Below are 15668 nucleotides of genomic sequence, written 5' to 3' on the forward strand. Positions count from 1 at the left end.
GCTGCGTTGTTTTAAAGCGTCCTGCAATGTCAGCCACTCATGAGTCCTGCAATACAGCACATTTTACAGCACGATCTCACTGCCCCCCTAGATTTGACTTCACAGTTCATCGAATGCTACACCTGGGATCATTTCTATCGCGTATGTAGATGCTGCATCCGTTTTTGTAGGTTTTTTGAATGTCGGCATGCAAAATTAATCTGAGGAGGCCGTACTGGCCAAACGTTTGACAATGTGAAAAAGCATGAGGTTTACATCCACAGAGACTAAACCACGTCTATGAATGGGGACGGCTAAGATGAGTCTTAACGCAAGTGAGTGTTATGATAACAGTTTGGTAGGTTTAAGGCTTAAGGGCTATAGGACTTAATGACAAGACAGGGATTCATAGCTGAATGTCTTTCATGCATGACTGTCCAGAAGACTGACAGACCAGACTCAGCTGGTGGCCTGTGGTTCCGCCAAGACTTTGAGAATGCCTTTGACTCGTCAGGTAAGTCTATTAACTTTGATCATCAAAGTACATCAAACGCCTCTGTTTACAGCCAGGCTGCAGTAAGCAAGCACCAACACACACCACCTGCTGTTTCTGTTTAGATACAGCAGTGAAACGAATGCACAGACAATATGTTTAGCAGTTAAGCAGGGTTGTAATAAGGATATATTAGAAAAGTATTTCTGGCCATTATTCTTGACTTTTCTCTACGGGTGTCAGGGCTGATGTGTGACAGAAGGATAGCAGCAAGAGTGAAAGGGAAGGTTTACAAGACAGTAGTGCGTCCTGCTATGATGTTTGGTTTGGAGACTGTGGCTCTGTCTAAAAGACAGGAGGCTGAGCTGGAGGTGGCGGAGATGCTCAGAAGATGCTGAGATCTTTTGTTGGGAGTGACAAGGATGGACAAGATTAGAAATGAGCAGATCAGAGGGACGGTGAAGGTGGAGCAGCTTGGAGATAAAGCCAGAGAGGCCAGGTTGAGATGGTTTGGACATGTGTTGAGGAGGAATAGTGGATATATTGGGCAAAGAATGTTGGAGATGGAGCTGCCGGGCAGAAGGAGAAGAGGTAGACCTCAGAGAAGGTTTATGGATGTAGTGAAGGTGGACATGGAGATGGTTGGTGTGAAAGTAGAGGAGGCAGTGGATAGGGCGAGATGGAGGCAGATGATCCGCTGTGGCGACCCCTAAAGGGAGCAGCCGAAAGAAGAAGAAGAAGAAGAAGATGATTCTTGACTTTTCTCTTCTAAAGAGGAATTAAGGGCAGAGGGGACAAAGCAAGCAGGGCTTTCTCCAGGTCCTGTATGTATCAGTAAAGGTACAAATAGAATGTACAACCACTGGATGGCTTTGAAGAAAGTTGGTCCCACTTTAGTTTACATTTATGGCATTTGGCTGACGCTCTTATCCAGAGCGACTTACAATTTGATCATTTTTTACACTGGTAGGCGAAGACGGTGTTAGGAGTCTTGCCCAAGGACTCATTGGTATAGTGTAGGGTGCCTGCCCTGGTGGGCGATTGAACCCCAGTCTACAGCGTAGAAGGCAAAAGGTGTTAAACACTACACTAACCAACCACCACATGAATAACATTGACAAGTTACAGTGTTGTTGGATATGTTACAGAAGTGCCGCATACGTAATTACACATGTGTATCTTTTACACAGGTGGTTCCAAAATGTACTTCATCATATTCTTTACAACTTTCATATTTTATAAGCTACATTCAAAAGGTGGGTGTCGTATGAGCTGTAACTCTCTTCTTTCCATTCAAATAAATGGGTAATGCAATTTTAAACCCTTAAACCCTTGGAATTAAGATACACATGTGCAATTAAATGAGGCAAAACTAAAGTTAATACACATGTGTAATTACATAAGCTGTATGGCTGCAATCCATCTGTAACACTGGCTAAATCATTAGTAGTTACATTGTTGTTGCATATGTTGTTCAGATGTAACTACACAGTTATTAGAGACAATATAAAGTGGGACCGGAAAGTTTTATATATTCTATCTCCCCTTTTATTAAAAAATAAAAAAGCCTGTTTTGATACTGAATTAAAATTCTATAAGCAAATAAATGCAGTGGTCAAGGCCAGTTTCTTGCCGTGTCCAGGTTAAAAGCATTTCTTAATGCTTCAGTAATGTAACTGTAATGCACGTTATTTTGGAATTAATGAAGCATCTCAGGCTTGTGTTGAGGAGGAATAGTGGATATATTGGGCAAAGAATGTTGGAGATGGAGCTGCCGGGTAGAAGGAGAAGAGGTAGACCTCAGAGAAGGTTTGTGGATGTAGTGAAGGTGGACATGGAGATGGTTGGTGTGAAAGTAGAGGAGGCAATGGATAGGGCAAGATGGAGGCAGATGATCCGCTGTGGCGACCCCTAAAGGGAGCAGCCGAAAGAAGAAGAAGATTCTTGACTTTTCTCTTCTAAAGAGGAAACACTGCCCTGCATTAAGGCAGAGGGGACAAAGCAAGCAGGGCTTTCTCCAGATCTGGGAAAAAATTCATGCCCTTGTGACTTCTAGATTGGATGACTGTAATGCACGTTATTTTGGAATTAATGAAGCATCTCGGGCTTGTTTACAACTAGTTCAAAATGCTGCTCCACAGTGTTCACTGGTATGAGGAAAAGAGAGCACATTGCTCCAGTTTCAGCATCCTACAGCTCCCAGTGCATTACAGAACCCAGTATAAAATACAGTTGACGGTTTTGAAAGCTCTGAATGGTCAGGCACCTGCAAATGTTGTAGACATGCTTTGCACGTATGCGCCCTCGAGATCTTTAAGGTCTGCGTCTCAATCACTTTTAACTGTTCCTCGGTCTCGTCGTAAACAAAAAGGGGATCGGGCTGTGGACTGTGGAATGGCATCCCAAGTGATACTAGGCTCCATCTGTGACTGGTTTTAAAACCAGGCTTTAAACAGCAACCAGCACAACACTCACTAACACACCACCACCACCACGTCAGTGTTACTGCAGTGCTGAGAATGATCCGCCACCCAAATAGCACCTGCTCTGTGAGGGTCTATGGGGGTCCTGACCACTGAAGAACAGGGTAACAGAGTATCAGAGAAACAGATGGACTACAGTCTGTAACTGTGGAGCTACAGAGTGCAGCTATACAGTAAGTGGAGGTGATAAACATTTTTTTTTTACTTCTAAATATCGCCTCACCCTTTACAAATGACTGAGGATGAGCACTTCTGTGGTGCTTGGAATTCTATATAATTAAATGAAAAATTGACGCTCAAGAAGGTGTAATTGTTAAAATAATCCACTTTTATTTTAAAATATAAATAACCCCAACACATTTTTCAAGTGTAATATATCTGTAATTGCTGTGGACACAAAAATGGACATTTTTGTAGAATGACCCACATAAAGATGGAAAAAAACTGTGGCATGGAGAAAAAAATGTATATATATATATATATATATATATATATGAAATGTATATATTATATATTTGTATTTTTTATATCTTATCTTCAATGACAGTTCACAGATCACTGCCCATAAGACCAAATCAACTTTTCCTTTGACTCAGGCTGACATTTTATATTAGGCCTTGTAAAAACTTTAGTTTTAGGTCAAATTTCTACCTCCAGGTCTTACTTTTACCTCCTCCAATGTACTTTTCAGTATCTGGAGCACTTCATAGTCCATTCACAGGAACACTAACCTAAGCTTAACCAGTAACGGCGCAACAGGACAGACGTGCAGAGCATCAGGAATATTATCCACCATAACACAATGAGAAATGATTTATTTGTTCACTGTGCTGCTAGCAAAGTTCCTACTGTGAGTAAAGTCATCTATTTGGATCATCAGACTTGCCTGCAGGGTCCCCCATAACCACTCAGACCCCTAGGCATGCACCCATAAGACCCATTGAATGATCCGGCCCTGAAGGTAGGTTAATGCTAAGTTCCCATCTGCCTTTAAATGCCTCTGCCTACACCACACCACTTTAAATGAACTTTTAAAAACTTGCATTAGCACACCAGCTTCCACGGCTGAGCAGTCTCTCCGCAGCAAAACCCATCTGTCTAATATTTCAGGAGAAAAGTCTTGCCAGGTCAGAATATGCAGCACAATGATTTGTTCGTATCTCCTATGCTCATTAAAGTAACACTTGCTACTTCACACTCTCCTGCACACCTGACACATCATCCATTTATTTGTGTGTCTGGTGTTGTGGAACCAGCAGGCCTCCCCACTAGGCCAGAACCACCTCATTACAGAAAAGGCAGGCTGAGACCATGAGGCTACGCCAAATTCTAGGCCATAATTAGGGTGTCACTTCAAATCAAGTATTTCTAATAACTATGAACCTATGGCTACACAATAAAAGGCTTCTTTTAGTTGCACACACAATGTTAAGTTATGTAGTCTCTTTATGGCAGGATAAGGCCATAAACTTTCTTTATGCTGTCATCACACAGCTTGCTTTAACGTGAAGTGAAAAATGAAAAGACCACATCACTCACCAACCTGCCTCCTGGACATCTACTGCCACACAAAGTTTAACTGCAACCTTAATGGGCTGCACCTGCTCCACATAATCAATGTTCTGAATGGGATCTGTTTTGGTTTAGAACTTGGCAGAAGACCCCCACCCCATCTCCCCAAAAGAAGATGGGCTTTTACCCTTCTCTGATGTTGAGGTGTTTGTTACTCAGTGGTCTGGTTGACCCACCAGATGGTTAAAATATCACAAGTGGCCAGCGTAGGGTTCTCCTTTAGCAGCTGTAGCCAGTCAGCAGCCTGTCCATGTTGTCCACTCACACACACACACACACACTTGTAGCAGGCCATGTAGGAGGAGAACAGAGTGAAGGACACAGCACCTCCACACTTTTCCCCACGGGTTCAGCCCAGCACCACATGTGTAATATAAATGTGTGGGGGGTGAACAGAGTTGAGGTCACTGAATTAAACAGTAGAACACGAACGGGAGTGTGTTATCGCGAAATAGCATCACGGCTGTGATTTATTCGCGATAACACATGACCTCGAGTGTTCGACCGCTTTTACACAACAGTTAAATAAATAAAGTAATAAATAAATGAACTGTTTTAATGTTCAGTTCCTTCCGCCAAATTATAGCTCCTTAACAAGCTGCTTGTTGCTACGTCAGAGTCATGAACTCTGCTCACTCGCTGCTCAGTCTGCTGTAAGTCCCGCCTTTGGAGGAACAGACTGAGCCATGAAACTGACCCAATATCAGGTTCAGCTCAGTTTGGTCAGTTTCTCCAGATCAGTATTAATGTTGTTTTGTTCCAGCCGGTCTGTAAAGCTTCTTACAGCCCGTTTAGTTTGACGAATGGTGTTGGGTTCATTTCTGGCTGATTCCAGGTTGTTCAGCTGTTCTTCTGTCACAGCTGCCGACTGAAAAGCTGCTCAGTGGTGACGACAGTTTGGGAATTTAGCGTCGTCTCATCTTCAGGGTCGGAGTCGGACCAAATCGGCTGTCAAATGTGATCTTAAAACTTTCGATTTTCTGTTTGTGCGCAAAGTAAGTAGTAAAAACATCGATACAGTGTTTGTGAATGTGAACGAAGTCTTGGCGAAATAACAGCACAGTTAGAACGCCTCTCAACCAGCTTGTGCGGCCAGAACTCACTTGTTCTTCGCATCAAATGAGCAAACAGCAAGGAATCTGAGCTTGAAATAATAATAAATCGCATCATTTTTTCTTTTGGTAAACACTGAAAATGGGTCCCACCGACCCCAACACCACACAAGGGTTAATGAAGGAGAAAGCCAAGCTTTCCTACCTTGCCTCATGAGCGCTGCAACTCCGAACCACAAACTATTCAACAGCGTAAAGTTGTTTTCCATCACGTCTGAGGAAGGGTTGCAGGGGTGAGGGTTGTACCATTCATATGGAGTGAACCTGTTTTGTTTTTTTAGAAGAGGAAAAACAAAGACAGACAGACAGTCATGTACAATGTAAACACCAAAAAAACCTCATGGTTTGCACCACATAAGTGGACAATTCATTACTTTTCTGTTTCAACAGATGAACCACCCACTTCGTCATAACAGAATCTAATTTTCTTATCTCTGTGGTGCAAAAGAGAAGGTCAGGATAAAGTCAAGGTTAGAGCGAGCTGCACGGGGTGATTAATTCACAAGTCGAGATGAAGCTGAACATTGATTGAGTGAAACGAAGAGACTACTGCTGTAAATGTGAGTTTCAAATTCACACGGTAATCTAACTTCGCAGAAAAAAAACAGTCATTTTTTTAGAGTGGCACAATAAATCAATTCTAATGTTTTTCATAAAGCATTTTTCATGCCACACATGCAGACTACAAACTATTTCCAATTAGAGCACATGTTCAGAAATCAAATCCCACTGACCTTGTAAAACCTCCTCCTCTCCAAAACTTTTAGAAAAAGGAGACAAAGTCACTGACTGAGGAGACCACAGCAGGTGTCCGTCAGAAAGACTGGACAAGATAGCGTTTGCATTTATATTTGCATTTTAATAGGCACGTCCAGCCTTCTGAGTTCGTTCCTGGGCAGCCTGTCTAACTATACAGTCATGGACATCTGCCTTTGGTACTGGGCTTTGATGATGGCAGAACATTGTGCTCCCTCTTAAAAAGAGTGAAATGTAATGAGCTCACATAAGGTTAACAAATTCATGATTAACCGTGTACAGTTATGCAATTTAATTGAGTGCAGCAACTTTTAAAAAGTGCCACCTGATGCAAGCCAAGTCATTCAGGATGTTCAAAAATGAGACGGTTCATACAGAAACCTATTGGTTCAGATTTCTTTACAGCGGGGGTGATAGGAACCAGGGGTCATGGTGCCTAAAATGCAAATATAGTTTTTATTTACTATCCAAAACCATCAGTGAACCTACATGTGTCTTCAGTATTTTATATGTGACATCGATGATGGTAAAATAGTGGAAAATCTATAATGGAAAGTTTTCTTTGGAGACTATTTTGCCGAACACCACCCTGCATGTACCTCTCCACCATAAAACGTATAACAAAACTATCTTTCGACCAAAGCCGTAAAATAATGTATCAGGCATCACGCAACACATTCACAGCCATTTCATGCAATAACTTTCTCTGAGGGAGCTTTCACAGACATTAAACTACCCAGACGTCTGGTTCCTATCACCGCCACTGTAAACAATTCTGATTCGGTAAGTTTGTCTACATCGGAGCTTTTCGCCTCAAGCCTCTCTGTATTATTTTGTTTGCTTATGTAGAAATTTTACAACACAATGACAGTGATGTAATGATGTCATCAAACAGCACTAATAAAGAAAAATCAGCAGAACTCCTACAATGAAGTGCTAAATAATGCAAGTCTAAATAATGCAAGTCTAAATAGCTCAAACAGGCCACTTGCATTGGATTCTGACAACTGTTTCACTGCTTCTGCTACAAAATGTACTTATTAAGAAATACAAGCATTTTTGCTGTAATTGGCATCATTATTTTAACTACTGGGACTGAAATGACTGATATACAACGGCTTAGCTTAACTTTACCAGCTGAAGATCTAACTCACTGTAACCTCCTTACCACCCAGTAATTTAGCACTTTATCAGTGAATTATAAACCAAGCCTTTTAGGTAGTTTATAATGACCATCTGGTAATCTCTCTAAATGTGAAAGATGTGTAATTTCTTCACAAAATACAGAATATTTAAAGAATTTAAAGTATACAGTGTAGATTTATAGAAATCAGGCCCCAAAACTCGAATAAGTGCTCTTGGGCGTTCACACAGGTTTGCTGACGGTGGAGCGGCGGGGCGCTGACATCTCAGGGAGCCTCATGTCTCTGTTACCTTCTGGCTCTCCCTCTTAGTTAGGCTGTGATAACTAGACCTGCGGAGTCTCTGCTGCTCTCGGTTGCCACTTGGCTGTGATCAGTCACTCTTTATAGAACTGGCTCTCGGTGTGTTTTCCTTTCTTTGCCGAGTTGAACAGCTGCCCATCCTGTGTGTCTGATGCTGTTGCTTCTTCTGCCCTGGTCAGGTGCCCACTGCTCACCAGCCTTCTGGACCAGTTTGACCACCATGGAGCTTCTCACTGTACAACCCTCACCTGCATGAACTGACCTTTCTCATGCTGCTGCTGCGGCACAGACTCGGTGTATTTAATTGTAACCATTGCTTCGCCTGATTTTCTCCGTTTATGTATTTTAAATCAAATCAAATCAAATTTATTTGTATAGCGCTTTTTACAACGGGTGTTGTCACAAAGCAGCTTCACAGAGTTTCAGAAAGACAGTTTTAACAAGAGTGTAAAAATGTAAAAACGTAAAAAAAACCCCGGTGGGCAAGCCAGGGGTGACAGTGGCAAGGAAAAACTCCTTCAGAACTGAGGAAGAAACCTTGGGAGGAACCAGGCTTACCAGGGGGGACCCATCCTCCTCTGGTCAAACTACCTACAAGTGATTATATTACTAATATTAATAGCAGTAATATTAGTAGTAGTAATAGCTGGGAGTCTATGAGAACATCAGTGTAGGGTGGGCAGCTCGTCCAAGGCAGGTGGTGGCAGCTGGGGCGTGGGCAGCTGGTCTGAAGAGGGTAGCAGGAGGGCTCGACAGTCGGTCGACCATCAGTGTCTGTCTGGACATGTGGGCAGTTGTATACTCGGAAAAGAAGCAGGGAGAGAGAATAAAACTAATTCCATCTCTTTGTACGTAAACAGGGAATGTAAACATTCCCAGAGTGTGGCTAACGACTCCGGCAGATCTAATTTTTAGACAGCTTAACTAAAAGGAGGGAACCAGAAGGACACACAGACACGGCAGCACTCTGAGACAGTTCGGCATCCCTCCGCTCCACCGTCCACAAACCTGAGTGACCGCATTCGAGCAGCGGGATGACAGCACCAGTCTCAGTTTACTATAATTCCCTGTGTCCATGGACCCCTGGATCTGCTGCCTTTATCTAAGGGGGAACATTAACTACCAAAAGCTAAACTGAACATGTGAGTTTTCAGCCTGGTCTTAAAGATTGAGACTGTGTCTGAGTCCCGAACAGTTTCTGGAAGATCATTCCAGAGTTTGGGGGCTTTATAAGAAAAGGCTCTTCCACCAGCTGCAGCCTTAGGAATTCTGGGAACTATTAATAAGCCAGCACTCTGGGATCTGGGTAGTCGTGATGGCTCATAATGGGAAATAAGGTCTTGTAAGCACTCAGGAGCAAGCCTGTGTAGGGCTTTATAAGTCAATAAAAGAATTTTATAATCAATACGGAATTTAACAGGCAGCCAATGAAGTGATGATAGCACTGGACTGATATGATCAAATATTTATATGATTTAATATTTTATACTAAGGCTGTCTGCTACTTGGTGTTGACACAAGTCTTGGTTCCTACTAAGAGCAAGAGGAAGGTTTCTTCCTCCTACTCGTAGGGAGGTTTTCCTTGCCATTGTCGCCATAGGCGATGCTCATAAAGACGTCTGCTATATTAAATAAACCTTACCTTGACTTGACTTGACTAATAAGCAAGCCGTTGGCGACAGTGGCAGAAAAAAGTCTCTGAGATCATAAGAACGAAGTTCAATCTGGGAAACTAAAGGTAAACCTGCCAGTAAAGACTTCTCACAGTACCTAGCAATGACGAAGAGCACACAGCTGACTCCCAGGCATGCGAGCAACACGTACATCCAAATATCTGGAGTGAGGGGGTTGAGGAAGGAGAAGACCCCTGGGTTGGTGCCATTGGGTTTGCGGTACAGGATACTGATCCCCAGGGTCATGAAGGGCTTAGAAAAGTCTATGACTTTCTCCCGCACATAAGTGATGGTCAAAGGAGCCACAGCCAGGTCTGCGATCTGAAAAGCAAGGAGAAGCAGGGCTGGATCATTTATTTACAGGGTGTCTGCAGATCATCACAGAGGAAATGTACACACTGGCAATTCAGTAATAAGCATGAGTTTTAGCAAAAACCCTGCAGCTGCAAAGAGCAACATTTTTGCTCAAATTTACAATTAAGTTAGTATATTATGTTGTAATTTCACACAAACACATCTATGATCAGTAATTACATTTACTTGCACAGACGTGTGGAAGCGTGCGTGTGTGTGTGTGTGTGTGTGTGTGTGTGTGTGTGTGGTTTTGCAACAAAATATGTAATTGTTTACATATATTTTTTTTACTTTTTTAAAATGCAAAAAGCACTGTAAGGTCAAGTTGTGCTGATGTTTTATTAAAATTACTCTAAAAACTAGCAAATATTAATATGAAGATGTATCTGCTCTTCAGAGCCAGCGCTGGATTAAAACATACCTTTTGAATTATTATTATTATTTATGATTGCATTTAGGATATTAATAAAGAACTGTCTATTTTTTGTTTCTCTGGAACACTTCTGGATCTAAAACGTTCAACATGAGTGTGAAATATAAATGTAGAAAACATTTAAGACATTTTAGGGACTCAGACACCCTTTATTTGCAAGTCGTTGTAACACAGGGTTGTGGCGAGGGGGTGGGGGGGGGCTGCAGGAGCCTATCCCAGCTGTCACTGGGCAGAAGGCAGGAAACACCCTGGCCAGGTCGCCAGTCCATCACAGGGCTGACAGATATACACCACACACCTAGGGGCAATTTACCATGTCCAGCCTGACTGCATGTCTTTGGACTGTGGGAGGAAACCCACAGAGATACGGGGAGAACAAAGACACTTGCTGTGAGGAGACAGCGTTACCCGCCACGCCACTGTGCCCCCTGACGTTGTAACAGAATTTCACATTTTTTTCATCAAAAAACCAGTGGTGAACACACACACACTGAGCCGCTTCTCCCTCAGGGGGTGCTGGAGCCTATCCCAGCAGTCAACATGCGGAAGGCAGGATACACCCCGGACAGGTCGCCAGTCCATCGCAGGGCAGACACAGACAGTCACTCACACCCAGGGGCAATTTAGCATGTCCAACTGGCCTGACTGCATGTCTTTGGACTGTGGAAGGAAACCGGAGAACCCGGAGGAAACCCACACAGACACGGGGAGAACATGCAAACTCCACACAGAGAGGACCCCGGTCACCCGGCCGGGGAATCGAACCCAGGCCCTCCTTGCTGTGAGGCGACAGCGGTACCCACCGTGCCACCGTGCCGCCCAGTGGTGGAAAGTAAATGTAACAAAGTAAATGTAATTCATTACTATACTTAAGTAGTTTTTGCATGTACCTGTATTTTACTGAAGTGTTACTTCTTACTCCACCAAATTATGCAAAATCTGTCGTTCCTTTTGGCTTATGTGTGTATAAAAACGTAACATGTCAAAACAAAAGAAGCACAAAGCAAGTAGACCAATCATTACTGCTTTTGATAAGTTTAATAGACGTCAGCGTCACTAATTAATGACGTTCTATTAAAAGACTGTTTTACCAAGAGAGACGCTGGAGGACTTTCACCTGAAATGAGTTCATGAAGCCAGTCTGGTTATAAAAATGATAACAGGACATCAGAGCCAGAATTACTCTTTTAGTACTTTTACTTTATACTTAAGTACATTTGAAGGGAAATACTTTAGTACTTTTATGGTTTGTGTACTTCATCCACCACTGCAAAAATCATGACTAATGACAGCTGATTTTAAAACCAGAAACAACAAAGTTCACATATTCAGTTCCTCTCAGATCCTCTCACTTTGCACAAGCCAAACATTTTAGGAAGTGTTAAAACGCTAAATTAGTTAAATTAGTTGTGTTCAAATGTGCGTGACTTACATGGTCAATGAGCTCCCTGACCATGCCGTTCCACTCTCCCCTGTCATTCTGGGCGCCGTACTTTCCATCAGACACAAGCTTGACTTCGTAATTAAATCCCAGGATGTTGGACAGTTCCTTCAGCAGATCCAGACAGTAGCCTTCAAAGCGATCATTCCCATACAGCACCTTATCCGACTTCTTATACATTACATATGGGTTCTCCTGCAAACATGCACCAAATTCACTTTAGCCACCTTCAACAAAAAGCAATATCAGCTTAGAAAAAATGTTAAATGTTATCATTAATTAATCACATCACTGATTATATTAAAATAGACATGGAATAAGAGTGCAGTGGATGGCAAGTGACACATGGTTAGTAAGATAAATCTTACCAGGATTGTGGTGACTATCAGCGTTCTGTTAGCCAGCGAATCTGTCACGTTATTAGAGTTATTCTGCTTTTCAGTCAACTTCAGACCCATGTAAGAGTTCCACACGCCGATCTATAAGTAACACAGTGTCAATCCATCATACAGAACTGAAGACAGCAAACATAAAAGTAATAAGTCAGGAGAGGGTGAAAATGTGGGCTTCACTTCCGAAATACATTCACAAGATAAATAACGATATTTGTTCTATACTGCCACTGCCTCAAAGAGATCGAAAAGTACACAATATTGTCAAAAGTATTCGCTCGTCTGGCTTCATATGCATATGAAATTGAGTGAGTTCCCATTCTTAATCCATAGGGTTTAATATGATGTCGGCCCACCCGTTGCAGCTATAACAGCTTCAACTCTTCTGGGAAGGCTTTCCACAAGGGTTAAGAGTGTTTATGGGAATTTCTGACCGTTCTTCCAGAAGCACATTTGTGAGGTCAGACACTGATGTTGGACGAGAAGGCCTGGCTCACAGTCTCCACTCTAATTCATCCCAAAGGTGTTCTATGGGGTTGAGGTCAGGACTCTGTGCAGGCCAGTCAAGTTCTTCCACACCAAACTCGCTCATCCGTGTCTTTATGGACCTGCTTTGTGCACTGGTGCGCAGTCATGTTGGAACAGAAAGGGGCCGTCCCCAAACTGTTCCCACAAAGTTGGGAGCGTGAAATTGTCCAAAATCTCTTGGCGCTGAAGCTTTAAGAGTTCCTTTCACTGGAGCTAAGGGGCCGAGCCCAACTCCTGAAAAACAACCCCACACCATGATCCCCCCTCCACCAAACTTTACACTCGGCACAATGCAGTCAGACAAGTACCGTCTCCTGGCAACCGCCAAACCCAGACTCGTCCATCGGATTTCCAGACAGAGAAGTGTGATTGGTCACTCCAGAGAACACGTCTCCACTGCTCTAGAGTCCAGTGGCGGCACTTTACACCACTGCATTCCACGCTTTGCATTGCGCTTGGTGATGTAAGGCTTGGATGCAGCTGCTCGGCCATGGAAACCCATTCCATGAAGCTCTCTACGCTGTTCTTGAGCTGATCTGAAGGCCACATGAAGTTTGGAGGTCTGTAGTGATTGACTCTGCAGAAAGTCAGTGACCTCTGCTCACTATGCCCCTCAGCATCCGCTGACCGCTCTGTCATTTTATGTGGCCGACCACTTCGTGGCTGAGTTGCTATCGTTCCCAATCGCTTCCACTTTGTTATAATCCCACTGACAGTTGACTGTGGAATATTTAGTAGTGAGGAAACTTCACGACTGGACTTGCTGCACAGGTGGCGTCCGATCACGGCACCACGCTGGAATTCACTGAGCTCCTGAGAGCGACCCATTCTTTCACTAATGTCTGTAGAAGCAGTCTGCAGGCCTAGGGGCTCGGCTTTATACACCTGTGGCCACGGAAGTGACTGGAACACCTGAACTCAATGATTTGGGTTGGTGGGTGAATACTTTTGGCAATATAGTGTATCAGATCACAATAACAGAGGAATATAAACATGAACAGGGAATGTGAAAACATTTAGAGAGGGACAGTATGTCATCTGAAGAAAGTGGAAGTTTAAGGACAGTCACAGGAGGTCTCAGGATTCTGCTAATGCATTTGCTGAGTTTATGGTCAAGAGATGTATTGGCCTTAACAGCAGAAAGCCAGATAGCCATCTCTCAGCTTAAATGCTTTATTTCAAGCTTGTAAAATCCTGTTAGAATCAAAAAGAGAACTCTTAGGATTCTACATGCACCCGGAGAAGAAAGTGAAGATGACTTTTGGAAGCAGTATTCAATCAAATGGCTGTCTATTCATTTGCTGTCCTATTTGCTGAAACACTATGAGCACATAAAGTGATTACTCTCGAAGGGGAAATTGGGGCTTGATTATTTTGAATGAAATCAATAAGTTAGTGGGTCTAAATCTCAGAAATATTCATTGCGATACTCCACTGAGGCAGATTCAAGCCTCCGTATTTCACCACTCAACTTAGGAGGGCAGAGAGATTTCTTAGCTGTAGCTTCAACTCTGATAAAGCCGTTTCACCGCCTCCACTCCATGCGTGTGGATTCTCACAGTGTGGCATCCATCATTTCAGGGTTCAAAATGTGGATAAAGATCACAATAAGAAAGGCTGGCGCGATTTAAGACAGCGAGTTCAGACTGAAGCTAATGCAGTCAGCCCAAAAAAAAAATTTCAGCACAGAAAGGAAAAATGGTCTGGAAAGCAAATCTTTGAGAAGTAAAGACGCAGAGGAGGAGGCCTATTCTACAAGAAGTAGGGGACAGTAGGGGACAAATTTGAAAAGACGATTTCTGATAAGAAAGGAGTCACAACTAGGGCTGGGCGGTAAAACGATAACGATAAATATCGCAAATATAACGTTCCTAAGAAATGAATTAACGTTCGATTTAATACACCATTCTCACACTTACATGTTCCAGCGACAGACGTGGCATTTTCTATTGTAACACTACTCAGCTGTCGCCAGGAGAGGGCACAGTTCTGAGTTTTTCGGCATGGTTAGAGAGGGAGGGGGGAGGGGGGGACGAATAAAACCAGTCCTCAAATATACTTCAGCAACGTCTGAAACCTGGAGTTATACATTCCGTGTGTGATGGAGTGACCTGTTCTCCTGTGACCGAGTCTGAGTGATGAGATCAGTGCCGTAACTGTTCTGTCCTACAGTGAACTCACTGCTTTCTGTACATCCTAACCAGCTTCAGTAGCGTCAAATCACGTCTGCTCCTCTCAACTAAAGCACTGTTACACCGCTGCGACAGTCATATTATAATATTAGTGCATTCCCAAACAACGACAGTGAAAGAAAGTAGTGGGTTCATGCAGTTACAGCCCTGATTTAAACAAAAGGAAACCGAGGAAGCTGTGAGGCACTAGAAAGCGGGGGGAAAGCTATCTTTTCAGGCTAGCTGTTTTTAGCAGCTGGCTAACTTGAAAGCAGTGCTTGAGTCATTCACACAGCACGAACTGATGATACTGTATATCAAACAAGACAAACAAAGTGCTGATTTCAGTTTAAACGTACCTAAAAGGAGGGCAGTTGATGCTTTTATACAGCGAGCGCCAGATATATTGTGTGCATCTCTTTTTACCTCTAATGAAGAAGTATAACATGAACTGAAGGCATGGTGAAGCCAATATCTGCACCTTGAATTCAATTTAACAAAAGTGGTCAGAAAAAGAAACATAATGTCTTCTAAATCATTCCTAACCCGCTTAACCCGTTCAGTCATTACAACTAGGAAAGCCCACAGAATGACCACCAAAATTTTATTCATTAATTTTTTTTTAAACTGTGTGTTTTGTTAAAAGTGGTCCTTGGAAATTGGCTTTGGAAATTATATCTGCCAAAGGCCATTTCAAACTGATTTCAAGTAGTAGATTCAAAGCAGTATTGAAGAGTAGTGTTCGCAGTCATGAGGCTCAGGGTTTCCTATAGAGAGAGGAATCCGTGGCAAATTGAAAAGCAAATCACTACTGTGGAAAACCGTGGAATGCAATG

General features: G+C 42.9%; 1 protein-coding gene across 5 annotated transcripts in view; it reads right to left on the minus strand.

The window, feature by feature from the left end:
* The window catches only part of grik1a (glutamate receptor, ionotropic, kainate 1a), an 87375-nt gene that overhangs the window by 15470 nt on the left and 56237 nt on the right, over positions 1–15668 (minus strand). For 4 of the 5 annotated variants that reach the window (XM_017691426.2, XM_017691422.2, XM_017691423.2 and 1 more), the window contains 4 exons: positions 12110–12220; positions 11733–11936; positions 9611–9834; positions 5785–5903 (listed from right to left, as the gene is read on the minus strand). In XM_017691426.2, the coding sequence (XP_017546915.1) occupies positions 5785–5903; positions 9611–9834; positions 11733–11936; positions 12110–12220 (658 nt within the window). The remainder of the gene's footprint in view (positions 1–5784; positions 5904–9610; positions 9835–11732; positions 11937–12109; positions 12221–15668) is intronic. The other variant, XM_037546959.1, reaches the window with a different exon arrangement.

This window comes from Pygocentrus nattereri, chromosome 18 (assembly GCF_015220715.1).
Source record: "Pygocentrus nattereri isolate fPygNat1 chromosome 18, fPygNat1.pri, whole genome shotgun sequence".
Classification (NCBI taxonomy): domain Eukaryota; kingdom Metazoa; phylum Chordata; class Actinopteri; order Characiformes; family Serrasalmidae; genus Pygocentrus; species Pygocentrus nattereri.